This window comes from Sinohyriopsis cumingii, chromosome 12, assembly GCF_028554795.1.
Source record: "Sinohyriopsis cumingii isolate HCF-2022 chromosome 12, ASM2855479v2, whole genome shotgun sequence".
In the NCBI taxonomy this organism is placed as follows: domain Eukaryota; kingdom Metazoa; phylum Mollusca; class Bivalvia; order Unionida; family Unionidae; genus Sinohyriopsis; species Sinohyriopsis cumingii.
The window spans coordinates 17,612,349-17,626,015 of record NC_142972.1 but is presented as its reverse complement, the minus strand read 5'-3'; the positions used below and the strand labels follow the sequence as shown (position 1 = coordinate 17,626,015).

The window sequence follows — 13,667 nt, the reverse complement described above, 5'->3', positions numbered from 1 at the left end:
CACAATTTCTATTCAACCAAGTGCATTTTTGCAGACAGTAATAAGCTTCTATGTCAAGTCTGATTCAGCTGTTGCAGTGAAAGATAAGAAAAGTTTGTGGCATGTATCTATACTTTGCATGCAAATAATGAAATTGTTTTCAGCCTCCACTTGTATCTTTTTAAATGGACATGTAGTTGATTCCATGTTGCAGCTCTCAAGTCAGTAGTATCATCAGGGCCCAGAATCAAGATGCATGAGGTCTACAGTAATCACCTTTTCCATCTGTCTATCCATTCTCACTTATAGTAATCACTTTTTCCATCTGTCTATCCATTCTCACTTACAGTAATCACCTTTTCCATCTGTCTATCCATTCTCACTTACAGTAATCACTTTTTCCATCTGTCTATCCATTCTCACTTATAGTAATCACTTTTTCCATCTGTCTATCCATTCTCACTTATAGTAATCACTTTTTCCATCTGTCTATCCATTCTCACTTACAGTAATCACTTTTTCCATCTGTCTGTCCATTCTCACTTATAGTAATCACCTTTTTCATCTGTCTATCCATTCTCACTTATAGTAATCACCTTTTCCATCTGTCTATCCATTCTCACTTATATTAATCACTTTTTCTATCTGTCTATCCATTCTCATTTATAGTAATCACTTTTTCCATCTGTCTGTCCATTCCCACTTATATCACTTTTTCCATCTGTCTATCCATTCTCACTTTTAGTAAACACCAAAACTCCACAATCCTTACACATGAATGGATGCTTTTTGGTAGTTGAATTGCCTATAATTTGTAGATGTGCTATTTAAAGACTTCATCTGTTCAAATCCAGTTTTTATTGACTTGTTGCCCTTTTTTGATCAAGCAGATCCTTGTAGCGAGCACAGACCTTTTCAAAGAATCAACATGTTTTGATGCAATTTAGTGTGTATACTTGGGTGTGCCTTGTTTTTGTGTTGTTTGAGTAATCCATTTGTGGATAGAGTTATGGCCCTTTAAATTGGCATGACATTTTCAGTGATTGTTTCTTGTAACCACAAAAATTCGGGAACCATTCAACATGTTCTGATGCAATTTGGTGTGAACATTGTCTGGCATCAAATATTAAAATAATAAACCTTTAAAAAAAATAGACAAACCTTTACATGACTTTTTAAACATCTTTCAACAGAATTTGACCAAGTTCAGTGTATAGAAATGTACCATCAAATATATCTGAAGACACCAGATATAGAGAAATTTTCAAGAAATTTTTCTCATAACATATATAATCCACCATATCTGATTTTTGCTGAAGGTATTCTACTGAGTCATATTAGCCAGTTGCTCCTGCACCTGACTTTTAAGTAGCTGTCTGACATGTTAGCAATCTTATGCCATCTTGGGCCTCTTGGATCAAATTATTTTCGAACTTAATAGGTTGTCTTCACTTGAACTGAGGCACCTTCTAATTGTCTCTTGTTCTCAGAGGTTAAAGGTCAAAATCATGAGAGTTGTAATTCTGGGTTCTTCATGACAGGGCAGGTCTTCTGTTATGACGGGTTTTAAACACTATCTAATTAATAAATCCATGCATTGAGAATTGGGTCTCTCATAGCTGTGGTCTTTCAAGGCAGGTTTTTCCTGTACAAGGTAATATGCTAAACATTGTGCCATCCATCCTATAGGATCGTTACATTGTTTTCCTTTCTGCATGAAGATTCATGCCCTTTGCAGGTTAAAACTTCCCTTGGTGGTATTTGAAAATGAATAGGTACTTACGGAGATTTGCCTTTAACATGCTTGTAATTCTGTAAATTTTGACTGAAGCATTTTATGGTGGAATGAGAAAAAGCTTAATGTAAATTTAATGTATCTGGTGAAAAGTAGTTTGGGGCAAAACATCTAGTTAGGTAATTAATTTCTTCCAAAATTATGGACAAAATTTTTCATGTTATCAACCTACATTAAAATTGTACAATTATTTTTATAAAAAATTCCACAGGTTGCCTTTATCGGAATCTCCAACTGGGCTCTGGACCCTGCTAAGATGAATCGTGGAATTCTGGTGCAGAGGGAGGTTCCTGACTTGGAAGAACTTATGAACACTGCAGAGTTAGTATTTTTGTTTATAAAGAATAGATCATGAAATTGGGAGTTTCAATTTATGTATAATTCCAGAACTGCTACTACTTGCTCCATAAAGCAGTAAATCTAACTACTTGACCTGTTCGATGTCAGTAATGATGGAAAAAAAAAATTCAACTTAATATTCACTATAAACATTCTCTTTTATTTTGGACTGTGAATTACTGGATTTTCTGAGGGAAATAATCTTGATAATTCATTGGGGTGAAATAATATCATATTTTCTCATTGCCAATCAATAGACACTGATAACATTATGATAAAGAAAATTCAAGTTATTCTTAGACACTTGAGTAGTCATTTGGTAGCCACTACTGTTATGGTGGCGCTCACCAGATAATATGTACTTTTGAGAGAGTGACGTATGTAAGGTGAAGTAGTTCGTATTTAAAACATGCACAGAGGAGAGAATGTTTGCATACCTCTATGCTACATTAATGTAATGTGGATGATATTTATTTTGGATATGGTACTTTTGGAAATTTTACATGATTTAAGCACACTGCTAACTAAAATGACTGCTCCCTTGTGTTAAAAAATCAGTCTGAATTAGTCTAAAGTACACTATACATAGCAGCTATTAAAATAGGGAAAATGAATTTTGCCAGACAAGACAATACCAGCTTCTGAAAGTGCAATGAATGAATTACCAAATATATAAAATGTAAAAAATGTTATCGGCTCTTTTATATACAATTTACTTCTGAAGTTCAGGAAGTGAAAATGACCAAGTAGAGCTAGCACTTTTATGAAAGATGTACATTTGAAGTAAGGCCAAGCTGTATACTCTATAACCCATAGTACACCCATCAATCATACACCAAAATAAAGGGAATTAAAGGTTCTTTGCATTATACCTAAGATATACAAGGTCTTTTTTAAATAGCCAGTATAACCAGTGAGGAAAGCCGGGGACATTCTTTTTCTTTAAAATCCTAACCCTATGCAAAATGCGAAACTGTATAGTGCCACCTATACATATTGCTAGCCAATATCTTTGATCATTAAAAAAAGAAAATTTGCTTGCTATGAATGAATAATATATATATATATATATATATATATATATATATATATATATATATGAGTGAGCTGTAAGCTTGTTAACAGTAATGATAAAGAAAAAACATAATTTAGTGGAGAGTTGCAGAGTTAATTAATCACTTTGTTATCTGTTAAATCAATGGTCATCAGCATTGCATCAATCCAACATGTAATTGTAGGCTTCTTTTATATTCACCATTGGAGAGCATACAAAGGGAGACAAAGCAGTCAATTCCTATTCTCATTACAGTGGATTAAAATGTGTGTGTGGGTCAATATCTTTCATTTTTTTCTTTTCCAGTAAACTAAACGGGATTAATAAGCAGTTCTGTTAGAATCAAGGTTTTTTTCTTCTTTATTTTTAGAGCAAAGAGCTCGTGTGATGGCCCATCATCCATCCATCAGTTAGCACAAATTAGTTATTGCTGCTTCTCCTAAAATTCAAGGATTGTCATGAAACTACACAAACATTCATTCCATGATCATGCTGGTCCCAAATGAAAATGGTGCCACTCATGTAGCTTGTAAATTGTTTTATCACCTTTCCTCCTGAATGGAAAGTCATATTGACATGGGCTTTCCATTGCAATACTTTTTACAGTATCATTGGTCACTAATGAAAACTGTGCTCCTCAGATATCCATTGAGTACTTTTGTTATCACTACTCCTCCTTTACGGAAAGTTTTAATGACGGATATTTTGAAAATGGTACCAGTCAGACATCCAATATGGCAACCATATTTCGACAACTTTTATCAATGAATATTATCTTCCATCCATCTGTCCAGCCAGCTTGTTGGCTGGCTGTGAACAGTTTGTTTTCATTGCTTTTATTATGGAGTCATAGTGCTTAATTGGTTAGTCAACTGAACTTAATGTAGCTTTAACAATTTTAGTCATATCACTACCATGTCAGCAGTGTGGCAGTTTATATTGATGTCTAGTACCGGGGCATCATGCTGCAGACGTGTAACATCATGTCCCACCCAGTCACATTATCCTGACACCAATCTGACCAGTCCTAAAACTAACCTCTTAAAGCTGAGTGCCAAGTGAGGCATTACCAGAAAGGTGCAGGTTAAAATCCATTTCAGTCAAGGTCAAGTCACTGTCAAAGTGTGTCATGATAGTTTACTTCTTTTTGCCATGTCATTATGTATGTATAACCCTTTTATGTGCTACCATACCAATGAACACCATTAAGTTGATCCCTCTTCATATATACTTTCACCAAACCCTACTGATGGTTTTCTCTGTAGGATACAATGGCCTAATTTGGAGGTCTTTAGCTCAAATTTAAGGTTACTATGGCCCAAGAAAATATTGATGGTGAACATGTTATTTATCATTCGCAATGTTCTTGTTTACCTTCAGCATTTAATTACAATGTTGAGGATCTTTTGCATCCCATATTTTGCCATTGAAAAGCCATCTTGGAGGATGGAAGAGGGTGCAAGTTCATGGTTAATAATTGGCTTGGTATGATTCATTGTAAGATGGATTTTACAGTTCAAAGAAGTTCTGTCTTACAAGAAACAGCACATACAGGAGCCACATTTGCTCAAGTGATTAAAAGCATTTGCCTTGTGACCAGCAGAGTGCGGGTTTGATTCCCACCATTGCATCAGCTACCATGATGTCTCTCTGGGCAAAGCACTTTATTCTATTTGCCTCAGTATGATAACATTCAAAGTGTTGCAGTGGTGCAAAATGCCCAACCTACCAGAACCACAAAACATTTCATTATTATGCTTATTATCCCTATGTAGGGGACAGTGCAATCAGATCAGCTGCATATCTACTTTTGTCCTGCCAGCATGAGTAATGTTACACACCTTCTCCCATACTTCATATTTTGGTGGTGGTCAGTAGATGTGCAAATTTAGGAATTATTTGATCAGATCGGTCCCAGATTCATGCCAGCAAAAGTAATGTTACTCAATTCTCCGTATACTTCATGTTAGGTCAGGTTACACCTACTACCATAGATAACAATAAATGCTACTTCCTGTGACTCTTGACCTAGAGTGGACAGGTACACCTGACTCCCTGTGGAAAGTTTTTTCCAATGGATCAGGCAGCTCAGCAGATATGCTCATCCCTCTCGTGTGAAGGCAGATGGCAAGAGTTGTGGACAGTGTAGGGCATCAGCTTACGTGCAGTAGGACCTGGTGGCAAATCCACTCTATCTGGATTTGTCTCTAGTCATCTTGACATTGTCTTGTGACTGGATTCAGACAGGATTGGATAAGAGAGTCATGGTGTTTAACTTTCTGTCACTTAAATCCAGCTCACATGCAGGTCATGACATTATCCTACTCCCCTTACCCAACACCGTCAAATCCTGTGACAGTGGGTGAGCAACAAAGTAGATGCAAATAAACTGGGAGCTTTAGCTACAGACCTGCACATGGCTTACTCATGGGAATACGCTCACTTTTTAGAGTATCAGTGGAACTCAGCAGTTCCCTAAGTGACTGAGCAGCCCTATTTAAAGTCACACTGATCAGGACCTGTTATTCACCAACAGTATTCTGCTTGCTGAATCACAAGACATTTTGGATGCACCTGTGTTTCAAGCAATGGCATCTCATTGGCTACATCATTGTCAGGAGAAGAGACAGGCAGGATGTCCATATGATGAAAGCCACGAGAAGTGCAAAATGAATACAGGCACATAATCTCCAAGCTTAATATCTGAATTCACCCTAGCAGATGACCACAAGGCAAAACTTGACTCAGAAATCTCAATGTCTCCAAATTGAAATAGGAGAGTGAAACAGGCATTTGTTGCAGAGCTCTTCAGTCAACTTGAAACAAATGATACAAAATGCCAGTAAGATTGAGGAAAACTAGGCATCCTTCAGAGGTTCTGCATCCAAAACCCTCAATCCCACCACGTGCAAACATCAAGATTGGTTTGATAAGAATGATGCTGCCATACAGAGACTTCTGAATGAGAAACATAGTTCCAAAAGGTTAGAAGACAGCACTTCATCATTTAAGAAGGCATCCTTCAGCAGTATTAACTATTCAGTACAAACTTGAGAGATGGATTAACAATAAGGCAGATAAGATTCAGTCTTATGCAGATATGTAGAACTTCTAGATGCTTTGAGCACAATCTACAAGCCACAGACATCAGGAACATCCACAGATCTGAGTGCTGATAACACTACACTGCTGACTAACAAATAATATTACAAAGAAGAGCAGAACGCTTCAGCAAAATACTGAATCATCAATCATCTATCAGTCAGGAGCCAGTTGATCAACAGCCCAAGTAAAAAAATCAACATATCTATTGCTGATCATTCAGTGCTGACTGAAACTGAGACAGCATTTAAACGGCTGTCAAATCGCAATGTCCCTGGTGCAGATGCTACACCAGCAGAAGTCTTCAAAGCAAGAGACTCACACATGGCAACAAAACTGACTGAACTCTTCCAGTCTGTGTGGTGTCAAAAAAACTATACCCCATCAATACAATGATGTATCCATTATCAGCTTGTACAGTCAGATATGCAACATGGAGTCCCATGATATGCCATCATTAGCTTACAAAATCCTTGCCAGAATTTTGCTGAATTACTTTGTGCACCTGGAGAGCCCTACATAGAGCCCAACATCACAGTGAATGACCAACAGAATTGAAGTCTACAAAGCTATTGTGTTTCTGATCCTGTGGTATGAATGTGAAACCAGGATGGTATACATATGTTAAGAAGTTGAACAACTTTTACATGAGCTGCCTAAGGAAACTGAGAAAGTGGGCAGTCATATATCCAGGATGTTGGAGGACCAACTGCCAAAGAACATCTTCGATCATGAACTGAAGGAGGAAAAGCAAACTCAGAGAAGTTAGAAGAAATGCTTCGTTGAAGATTTCTTTGAAACACTTCAGCATTGGCCATGATTGTTGGGAAGACCTTAAACAGGATTGTTCCAACAGTCATGTTCACATCCATGCTGGAGTTATGGACTGAACTGATGAATGAGGAGAATTGCAGAGGTACAAGAAGTGTAAATCTTGGAATTGCAGCATGTCCTCTATTGATCAAGCAACCCCAACTGGGATCTCCTGTCTAGTATGTCACATACAGTTCATAACACAAATTTTTGGCTTTGTCAGCCACTCTCATGCTCAAAGAAACCAAACCCATGATGTCATGGTCAGCTTTGAACTCAAATGATAAACAACATACTTCATATTCTGGGGTAGATGTGCAAAGTTACTGATTATTTGATGAGATCAGATCCAGATGTGCTTGTTAGACAACACAACACTTTTTAGGATAGAGACTTTACACATTGGGATTTTATTGGGCATTGTCTGTAGATGTACTGCATTATCTGACAGTGGAATGCATTCTTGTTGAGTGTATTGACTTCCACCCTATGAGGCAAAACATTTTTTTATGTGAACTCAATTAAAAAACATTCTGTTGTACCATATGAGAAAATCTTGGACATTTTGAGGGAAAGCAGGTGTATAACTAATTTTAACCCAGTAATTTTAAGGATTTTATATTTTGTACCTTTTAATGTTATTTTACATACATTTTTAGGATTGTAACATCATAACCTTTGTATTTTATCTTGTAGTGGTTCATGTTTATATTTATTTGGAAGGGTTTACATTGAAAACTTTGTGCATTTTTACATTATGGACTTATTTTGAATTAGCACCACATAGCCATTATTGTGCTGAGGTGCTGGTAAACGCTTTTACATTAACATTCACATTTTAGTTTAGATGGTGGCATTAGTTCAGACTATTGTCAGACATTAAGTGACAGTCCCTTTTTGTGTAATCCAGTAAGTCAAATAATAAATATGGTGGAACATGCTTCTAATTTTGCAGATTTTACAGATTTACAGATTTCATGAAGTAATTTTTTTAGTCTGAATGTTATTGTAAATCCTTCTATTTTTAATAGCATGTATTGTTTTATGAAACTAATATCTCTGGTCCCTTTTTGTTTTTGGTACATGGTTAATGGTTAAAGTTCAGTTTAACAGAACAGATATCACAGTTCCCTTTTTTGTGGCACAGTAGTCCCCCTCTTCAACGCCCCCCCCACAACCAGTGGCCACCCGCTTCTTATAGCCAGAACCCTTGGCACTGAAAAGTTTGTATTCGAAAGTACCCCTCAAGAATGGCTACCCCTCTAATGGAACCAGCAGCCAGCATATTAGTACAAAAATGTAAAATGTTCCCCTCACAAGCGGCAGCATTTTAGTTCAGATGTGTCCAGAACCAATAATTAATTCATGTCGTGGTGTAAGGTAAGTAATCATATTATTTTTATCATTGATACATGTCTTCCAATGTCAAGTTTTCATTACTGAAAGAAGTGTTGATTAAAGTACATTTAACACTTAAGATTAATATTTATATCATTGCCTATAAAAACCGACGTTTACAGGAGAGGGGCTCAACAAGGTTATAATAAAGTTTTGGGCTTCACACATCTGTCGAGTTCTAATCTCTGATGATTACAAATGGATGTAACTGTCAAGATCATAATAGGATCAGCATATACTAAATATAGATTTTGTACATTAATACACATACAGAAATTAACCTTGAACAAATCAGGATACCCCTAGTGCCTTCTTGTCTATGATGTGTCTAATCAAGGTTCATAATAGATAGAAAGCTAAACAGCAAAGTTTGAGTTTATTGATTAATGATATCACACAAAATAGTGAACAGAACTTTTTCATATAAGGTAGATGTTTTTGCACTTGGATTAATCATTATTGATACCAGAGTTATAGATTATACCTGTGATTATATTTTTTATTACAGAGGGATCTGTGGTACCCGGAATCATGTGTACAAACATGTGAAGCCATTTATTGAACCCCTGGCAAAATCTTACCTAGATTTGTTTGGAGAAGCCTCAGTCAAACTTAGGGAATTCTTTGGACTTAGGGATTTCTACAGGTTTGCATCTCTTTGAATAAAAAATATACATGACTTTGTTTACAAATACAGCAGTGCAGTTGGTCATGAACATTGTTTATAGTCATAAACTGGTCCATATTTATAGTCATAATCTGGCCCATTCTTAATTGTACCCTGCCTCTGGTCTTGAAAAGTAATGGCCCAAATACACTTGTAATGGCTTCTTTTTGGTTTGTAGTCATACTTTTGATGTTAAAGTTACAAAGTATCCTTTTGAAGTCATCTGCCTGCACCATTTTTGGCTGATTTACAATGCAGCTCTGTTACACGCTGTTGGTAAGTTGGCATTACATACTAAGAGAGGTAACTCTTTTGTCTCAGGGATGTCGATGTTTTCATCTCTTCAAATAAAAAAAAATACACATTTTCGTTTACAAATATATTAGTACATCAATCCTAGATATATGTATTTTTGTTTTCAAAAATAACAGCTCCCAAACCAAAATTTTAAGTTTGTTTCACAAGCTTAGCAGCAAGCTTATTACTGTTTAATTTATAAAGCTCATGTTGGGCTTGGATTTAATCATTGCAGCAAGCTTTTGTATGCTTATTTGACATGATTGTTTGAGATTATTTAATAAGACAGTATAATAAACATCCACAAGCTTAAGGATGTATGAGCTTGCACAGGTTTGTTAATTTTTTAAGAAGATAATATGATAAGAATGTACAAGCTTTTTACTAACTTTCAGCAAACTTGCACAAATTTGTTGCAGGCTTGTGCAGCTTTCTTGCTACAAGAATGTGGGCTGAATCAAAATAATGTTTATATTGTATGAAATATAAGGCTAATTAATACCAACATTGTGAGCAAAATCATACCTTTAATAATGAAATATCATTGGTTTATGCATTATAAAAAGTAAAAACAAAGGTAAACAAGTGCAGCAGATAATATTAATTGGACTTTTATGAAAGGTTTTGTTGGAATATTTGACTATTCCTCTAATCAAGGAAGATAACTATGAAGTTGCAAGTTAGGGCAAGAATTTTTCACACCATGACTATAAAGGATTCTCTTTACATTAATTGCCTCTGTGTAATTAATTAACTAATAGAATAGAATAGATTCCATAATTTGGTTGTCTATAAATCTGAGCATTAATAGTTTTTTCAAGCATTTTTTCAAGTGGAGACCCCCCTCCCCATTTTGAAAATTAAATTTGGGATTGTATTAACATATATAGTTTAGAACTCCATATTTTTCTCTCTTAAAATATATAGGAAAATGGCCTTGGAGCAACCATGCAGAAATTTGCTAAATTCCACTGTCTGAGAAACAAACTCACAATAAAAGTCCTAACAAAATTGAAAAGCAATAATGGGTGCATATTATTTGCATGAAAAGCAATAATGGGTGCATATTATTTGCAAACCTCATCACCAGAATGTTGATGACTGATGACATGATTGCATTGATAACTGCGGCTTGGCAGGCACAGCAGTAAATAATACTGATTTTGCAAAATTCTTAACCCAGTGATTATGTGCTGCAAGATTATATGGTTATTTCATTTAATGTGTGAGATCATGGAGGTCAAAACAGCACAGCAACAATATAAAGTGCCTGCCAAACTGCAGTCCTACAGATTGAGAAAAAAAAATGTAACATAATCTCAAGTTTACTCACCAACATGGTAAGTCCATGACCTTCATTCGCTACAGTGATGTCCTGGTTGTATGAGTAGTTGCTGCACATGTATTGTATCGCTTGCAACAAAATTTCCCAAAATGAACAATAAAAAAGATCATGAACAGAACCATGCAAAATTAAAAATAATGCCTGTTTGAGAATGAGGCTGCCATGCTAGTTCTGCGCGCAAATTATGGCCTGTAAGTTGCATGCATATTTCATATTCAGTAAACCAGTCTCAAGACTGTCAACAAGGGAAATAACTGCTGGTACTATCCATTACCATTTGTATCTCTGTAGCTGAAAAAAAAAACTCATTTCATCGTGATATGTGATATTATTATTTAAATTCTTTTTATTTAACCAAACTTTTTAGCTTCATCCATTATTTAGACCAAAATAATCTTCTGTTGTAAATGGTAAAACCATTTTTAGCATTTTAAATAAAATCAAAAACAGAATTTGTATTTATAATACAGGAAAAAAATAGTTTGATTTTTAAGTGTTCAATCATGTGAGCTCACTGACAGCAATATACTTTTTATGCCTGTATTAGGTGAAACTTAGACAATCTGTGCAAGATAAATCAGAAATTCTCAGTTTTCCTTATCATAAATTTAGGCAATTCAAAGAAAGTAAAAAGCTCAGTTAAAAGAATGTTACTATAACTTGTTGTTTTTTTTGTCATAAACTTCACAAATTCTAGGCAGGATTTGGTTGCCATGGTTAGTGTCTCTGTCATCTCTGCATGTGTAATGAAGCATATATGATACCCATCCAGTGTTTGAAAACATACCCACTATAAAGAATATACTTTTGTGACTGTATCTAAAATTGTGTGGAAATTCAAACATTTTAAATGAAAAAGGCAGGTTGTTTTTTTTAGCTACCTTGATTACATTTTGATTTAATATATCTTACCCAGCAGGCCAATTTTTAACTTGAAAAGTTTACAAATCAAATTAAAAAAATTGTCTTTTTCTTGCAGTCAGCTATTTATGTATTAAGGCAGGTTATATTGAATAGTTTGGTTTTGTTAAAAACTGTTAATGTGACTTGTAGATTACTTATCATAAAGAATTCATGTTTTCAGCCTAATGAAGATGATCTACTCGTTTGTGGAGCAAACCAACACACCTCCAACATGGCACCAGCTTCTTCATTCCATAAAGAGGAATTTTGGGGGACTGGATGCCATCAAACCTGTAGATACCTTTGCCAAGAGACTTACCATGGTTGACCGTGATGCTGAGGTTTGTGATGACAAATATCTTTATTTCTGTAGAGAAATTTAGTTGTTTGTTTTGTCTGGCAAAGATATTATATTTAGTATTCAATGATCTTGAGATTTCACTGCATAGAATGACCATCTTTTCCATCCTGCACAACATTACTACATTTTTAGTTCACCTGGATCTGGGTCCTGTGCATCTTTGGTATGGTTTGTCTGTCAACAACTGCTGTATTAAGCTTTTTTCAAAAATCACTGAACCAATTTAGACTTGATTTTTCAGAGAGCGGCATCAGGGGCTTTCATATGATCCAAACTGCCCTCAAATATGGCCACCATTTCTAAAAATAGAAAAATCTTAAAATGACTTCTCATAAAATGCTGAACAGAAGTTGATTAAATTTGAAAGAAAGCATTCTGGAATAAAGACCTTTCATATTTATGCAAATGATGCTGATACACCTTCAGATATAGCCACCATTACTTAATATTAAAAAACTTGTTCATTGTCTATCAGTAATTGCTAATTTGAACTGCTTCTCAAAACTCACATGACTAATTTCAGCCAGGGACAGCCTCCTGGAATGAAAGCTTTTAAAGTATTAAAGTATTTTCAAAAGACATCAATCTGCCATCAGATCAAACCACCATTAATAATATAGACAAACTTTTAAACAACTTTATTTGCTAAGCAAAATGGATCATACTGACAGAAAACATCTTGTCGTGAAGATTTTCAAAATGTGCATAAAGGATCCCAATCTGCCATCAAATATGGCCCCATTATTAAAAATAGGAAAACTTGAAATAAGATCTCCAAAATTGCTGAATACAGATTTGACCAAACTTGACAGAAGCAACCTGGTATGAAGGTTTTCAGGCTTAAACAAATGTTGCAAATTTTCTGTCAAATATGCTCACTGTTACTAAAACATTAATTTATTTCACAAACTTACTGTTAAAACAGTTTGACCAAACTTGACAGGAAGAATCCTGGCATGAAGGCATTTCAGATTTATACAGAATCAGGGATTTCAGATTTTCACAAAAGATACTAATCAGACATCAAATATGGCCACTCTCAGTAAAAATATTAAAGCCATTAAATTACTTTTTCTCCAAAACCACTTTCAAATTGACACAAAACACTCTGGCATTGAGAGCTACTTAGTTTATACAGCTGATGTTGATCTTCTATCAAATATGGACCTTTACTAAAGGTAGAACTTTGAGTTCCAAACTTCTCAATACAATTTGCCCAAATTTGGCAGAAAACATCATGGTATAAAGGGCTTTAAATGTTATGCATAATGTTGATCCACCATTAAATGTGATACCTATTATATAGGTTGAAAAACCTTTAACTCATTAACCCCGGTGATGCATTTACACGGCAGGAGGTAGTAGCCTACTGCCGAGCTCTGTAGCGTCAAGTCATGTATGATACACTAAAGTGGGTGGTATTATAGAAAGGTAGACAGATGTATCTCTACAATGATACTAGATAATTTGGAAGTTCTAGTTGCACTACAAAATACGGTGGGAAAAACCTCATTTTTTTGGACCTGATTTTTTTCCACCCAAAATTCGCCCATGGTCAGAATCCGATTTTGTGTCCAGATTTTAGACTTTTTGGTCTTAGATCTAAGGCAGACC

The 13,667-nt window shown here is 35.3% G+C and overlaps 1 protein-coding gene across 1 annotated transcript in view; it reads left to right on the top strand.

Moving 5' to 3' along the window:
• The window catches only part of LOC149786038 (E3 ubiquitin-protein ligase rnf213-alpha-like), a 269,011-nt gene that overhangs the window by 97,086 nt on the left and 158,258 nt on the right, over window positions 1–13,667 (top strand). The window contains exons 30-32 of the mRNA XM_089978107.1: window positions 1,986–2,095; window positions 8,989–9,126; window positions 11,874–12,033. Coding sequence (XP_089834233.1) covers window positions 1,986–2,095; window positions 8,989–9,126; window positions 11,874–12,033 — 408 coding nt within the window. The remainder of the gene's footprint in view (window positions 1–1,985; window positions 2,096–8,988; window positions 9,127–11,873; window positions 12,034–13,667) is intronic.